Raw genomic sequence first — 4,478 nt, 5'->3', positions numbered from 1 at the left:
CTAAGAGCAGTAAGCCTTGACGCTTGAGCAGCCGTTGTCATAACTGTCAGCAGTGGTGAATGTGACGTTGGTAAAGTCGTTGTTGTAGCCGAAGAGTGCCAGGGACTTGGAGCTGGAAGAAGGATCGAATACCGGCCAGCCAGCAGCGGTCAAGCCAGAAGTAGGGTTTTTTACAAAAGCAGCCCAGTAGGCCATCATAGCAGCACTGAGCGATCGCTCTTCCGCAGTACTGGCCACGGTTTTTATGACATCGTACGTGCCCCAAACGAGTGGTACCTCGGACGTGTGCATTGCGATGGTCGAGTTGTAAGGGTGAGTGGTATCTGGGAACGTGGGGTAGAAACGGTAGCGCCATGCAGGAACAGTGAATTGTTTGCGGATGGTAGCCAGGTTTCTTGTAACGCAGGTGAACAGACTTAGCGTAACTGCTGTGTAATAAGCCTCTGGTTGGTTGTTGCCCTTGGTAAGCTTGAACCATGCTGCCTCATTCTCATTGCTCCCGACCAAGGCTGGTTTCTGAATAAAGGCTCCCTGGCTTTGGAGACTGGTATAGTCCTGGAAGACTATCTTGTTCTAAGACATGTGTCAGCATTTGGAAGTACCTTGGACATGACCACGAGACTCACGTCGACGACGGGATTGAATGCGTATCCACCCCCACTGACAGTAACGGTGAAACCAATGAGATCAGCAACCGGGATCGTGCGCATACACGCTAGCTGCTGGTCGTTGCTACCAATCATGCAGCCAGCAGTGAAGACAAGGGAATTCCAGAGAGTAGTTGCGGTGACGCTACTAATTGCTCCACCAAGATTGGTGCTCCCGGACTCCATGATCGTACCAGCGATGATCGGGTCATGGGTCCAGGCATAATTGTAGTAATCAATACTCGCGGCTCCAGCTGACTCTCCCCAAAGCGTTATACGGTCGACATCTCCCCCGAAAGCCGCGATGTTGTCCCTGACCCACTCAACCGCAAGTCTTTGATCAAGCAGACCCACATTTTGGACAAGACCTGGAGCACCAGAGAAGCCAAGTGCAGCCACACGGTAGTTGAAAGCGACAACGATGACCTAGAAGTTACGAGTTAGTTACCGGACGTGTTCTGCGCACTGGAAACTGTTTTCATACATCGTGCTCCTCCGCATAGTACTGTCCACTGTAGCCTTGATTGTTGATTCCTCCGGATCGGAAACCGCCCGGGTAGAACCAGATCATAACCGCTTTCTTTTTCTCGCCAGACTGCGGCTTGGTCCAGACGTTAAGGAACAAACAATCCTCATTTGTATTCGGATCGGATCCAGTACCGACTGCTTGTAGATATTCAATGAATTGCCCGGTTGGATAAGAAGTTAGTCCCGGGAGGCCTACGGCAGGCTGGGGGCAGTTGAGTGGCATAGAGGTACTGTTGATTATACCGGACCCAGTATAAGACTGAGGTGCAGCAAAGCGTAGGTTACCGACCGGAGGCTGTGCATAAGGTATTGCCAGGTACTCGGACACATTTGTCGCTACGGGTGCAGGGTGGCCTACAATTTGGCCGCTTGTGGTGTTGACGGGAATTCCGACCACCCAGCTTGTACTGTTGCTTCCAGACTGGAAGGCAGTGCCGCTGCCAGCGGGCATTGCATTGGCAGAGCCCGCAAGGAGGAGAAGCGAAGAGACAAATGTCCCGAAGGAAGCCCGAGTGTCAAGCATGGTGGAAGAGAGACTGACGAGAGATAATGATGCCAAAGGTGTGCCTATCAACAGCGGCACCACGTGGATTTATAGCATTGGTTCAAGCACTGTGACCTCGGACCACCAGGTGACGCTTTCGATTCTCTGGCGTGGTTGAGAAGTACAAGACGCAGCGGAGGCACATGCAATCATGTCGTAAGCATGTCAAAATTGTTGGGTGGGGCTTATGCCACATCGCGATCTACATTTGGTAATCACCAATGTCTCATTCTCCCGAGATGGAACGAGGACTATAGTAGCTCGAAGCCATGACTTTCCGATGAAGGCTGAGCTGAAGATGGGTATGTCAGCGTCCTTGGTGGACGTGCCTCGCGCAGTTACACCTAGATCCTGTCCTGCAGGAGAATCTTGATCGAGTACATGGTCCAAGCACTAGAGAACCTTCAGATCTTGCATACAGAATGTCCGATTAAGTGCACACTAGTCGCCCGCATTATGGATCTGTGTCTCCAATTAGGAGGGAAATGGACACAGAGTATCAGCCTTGGGAATACGAAGCCTAGGGCATCTCAATGACCGGTCGATTTGATGGTGGTGCGGCTTGGATATGATCTCAGAGGTCGAGCTGGTAGGTCAATGCTTGCCCCATTTCTTATTAGTTGCAGAAGCGGGCTTGAAGCCACCAAAGTCCGCTCGTTCCGAAAGTGCTTTGCAGATGGCGTCTTTCGGCTCGAACCTTAAATCAATCCGACTTTAATCTCCGTTCTCCGCGACCGGTTTCTTAGGGTTAAGCAGATCCTGGGGCGGGCGCACGGAACCACCGGTGGAACGTTGGCGATCGGGCGCGGCTCCGACAACTGTCGTTGCTAAACAACGGCTATAATCTTAGCACTCTCGTCTTCGTATTCGTGTCGACTTCATGCGAGCCGAGGTTCGGCCAAGACAAGAGGCAGGACAAATCGTGCTATGCTATGATTTGACTCGGCATGACAGTGCGGACTAATAGGACATGCAGAGACGGTGAACCTTGTTCTAGGCAGATATGCCGACTGAGCCTCGCAAGCGAGCCATGGTCAAGCACTAAAATATTCTCTTCTGCTGTCGATAGCTTCGCGTCCACAGATCTCGGATCTATCTTCATCCCGATGGTGATCGTCATTACGTGTTCATCCTTCAGCTTGTGATGGTCCTTCCTCTGAAACAGCCTTTCCCTAGCATCGGGGATGGTGGGCCACTAACAGCACCAAACACGTTGGGCCGCTGACAATATCGAAGATGGTGGGCCGTTAAGTGACAGAGTAGGGCGTAGGGTTGATATCGACATACCTCGGGAGCGCCTCTTCGTCACTCGACAATGAGTCGAGTATAAAGATAGAGAGCCTTCCTCCAGGGCATGTCGAGAGCACGATCCGATCTGCATTTCAATACCCACCATGCGTTATTTCATCCTCCTCTCAGCAGTAGCTGCACTAGTTCAAGCTCAGTCACTCGATCTTGACCTCATAGATACTCTATCAACTCCTGCAAACATTACAGTGCCCTCGAATCTGACTGAGCAGGTCGTTGCCTATGATGTCGATGCCGCTACCGATGCCGCTGCCGATGCTGCTCTGGACTCTGCTGCCACAGTGAGCCTCAATTCTACGGAGATCACCCAAAACGTCACCTCCACTGCGGTCCTCAACAAGCGCGCCACCACGACCTGTGTTGTCCAACCTACCGGATATGGCCCTGTACCCTCCCCAGACTCGGCAGCTGCTTTCTTGGCGTATGCTCCTTTCGCGAGCTCTGCTAGCGCTGCCGCCGTTCCTGCCGGATACGTCCAGACATTCAAGAACTTGAACGCTTCAAACAATGCCTACGGCTATCTTGGCTATACTGCTCTGAAGTCGTATGACAGCAACCTCTGTGCCAGCAAGTGTAATGCCATCAACGCGTGTGCCGCTTTCAACATCTACTATGAGAGAGATCCTACTGTCAACCCCGGACCCAATTGCAATAACCCAGCCAGTACAACTTTGATCAAGTGCGTCTTCTGGGGTGGCCCAGTCAATGCGGGCAATGCGCAGAACAGCGGCCAATACAGGAGCAACTTTCACGTTGTCATCGCTGGATCCAATGGCTATGTCAACAAGACCATCCAGTCCGCAGATGGCTACAGCGCACCGAACTATTACGGCACAGCAAGCATCGATGCTCCTTCGGCATGTTCGGGCAACAGTAGTCTAATCAGCACAAAAGTCTTCTTGAGCAGCCCATTCGATGCAAATTTGTGTTCCGCAGTCTGCGATGCTCAGACAGCATCTGGAAGCATCGCCTGTCAATTCTTCAATACCTTCCTCCTCTTGCGAAACGGCGTTGCCCTGGGTCAATATTGCAGGATCTATTCTACAGCATTACCGGCCTCTTACGCTACATACACCGGTACAAACAGCGGTGCCTACACTTATACTATTGATCACAGTTATGGCTTCTCTCGGAATGATTACTTGGGCTCAGCCATTACAGGCCTCACTGTGCAACTTTAGTAGTTGTCTTTCTAGTGGTGTTGATGATACGGTACTAAAAGGAATCAAGATAGCATCCGTTGTTGTTGACCTGGAACGGAGATATTTTCAGCAGAGACATAGCTTTAGACTGAGAATCCAGATTAGGGTTGTCGTTACAAAAGCATTCGCGTGCGCGATTGCAAGAGCTTCCGTGATTACCTACCCAGTATTCTACCCAGTATTCTACCTACAATTCTTAAACGGGATTGTATCAATCCCATTTTATCACTAACCGAAAGCGGTAACTAC

At 51.2% G+C, this 4,478-nt stretch overlaps 2 protein-coding genes across 3 annotated transcripts; one reads left to right on the top strand and one right to left on the bottom strand.

Annotated features, from left to right (window-relative positions):
- Positions 1-1,698, bottom strand: AAFC00_002387 (uncharacterized protein; the record flags this gene model as incomplete). 2 transcript variants are annotated; one of them, XM_069341693.1, is made up of 3 exons in its annotated part: positions 1-573; positions 627-1,073; positions 1,132-1,698. In XM_069341693.1, the coding sequence occupies 3 exons, from the start codon at positions 1,696-1,698 to the stop codon at positions 1-3; spliced, it is 1,587 nt and encodes a 528-aa protein (XP_069198200.1). The 2 variants fall into 2 exon arrangements, with proteins under 2 accessions (XP_069198200.1, XP_069198201.1); XM_069341694.1 differs by having other exon boundaries at positions 1,132-1,626.
- A 1,415-nt stretch (positions 1,699-3,113) lies between these two features.
- Positions 3,114-4,208, top strand: AAFC00_002386 (uncharacterized protein; the record flags this gene model as incomplete). Its single annotated transcript, XM_069341692.1, has 1 exon — positions 3,114-4,208. One exon carries the CDS (start codon positions 3,114-3,116, stop codon positions 4,206-4,208), a length of 1,095 nt encoding a protein of 364 aa, XP_069198199.1.
- Between the last annotated feature and the right edge of the window lie 270 nt (positions 4,209-4,478).

Source organism: Neodothiora populina (genome assembly GCF_041146345.1).
Source record: "Neodothiora populina strain CPC 39397 chromosome Unknown canker_contig_15, whole genome shotgun sequence".
Classification (NCBI taxonomy): Eukaryota; Fungi; Ascomycota; class Dothideomycetes; order Dothideales; family Dothioraceae; genus Neodothiora; species Neodothiora populina.
This window is presented reverse-complemented; position numbering and strand designations above follow the sequence as displayed.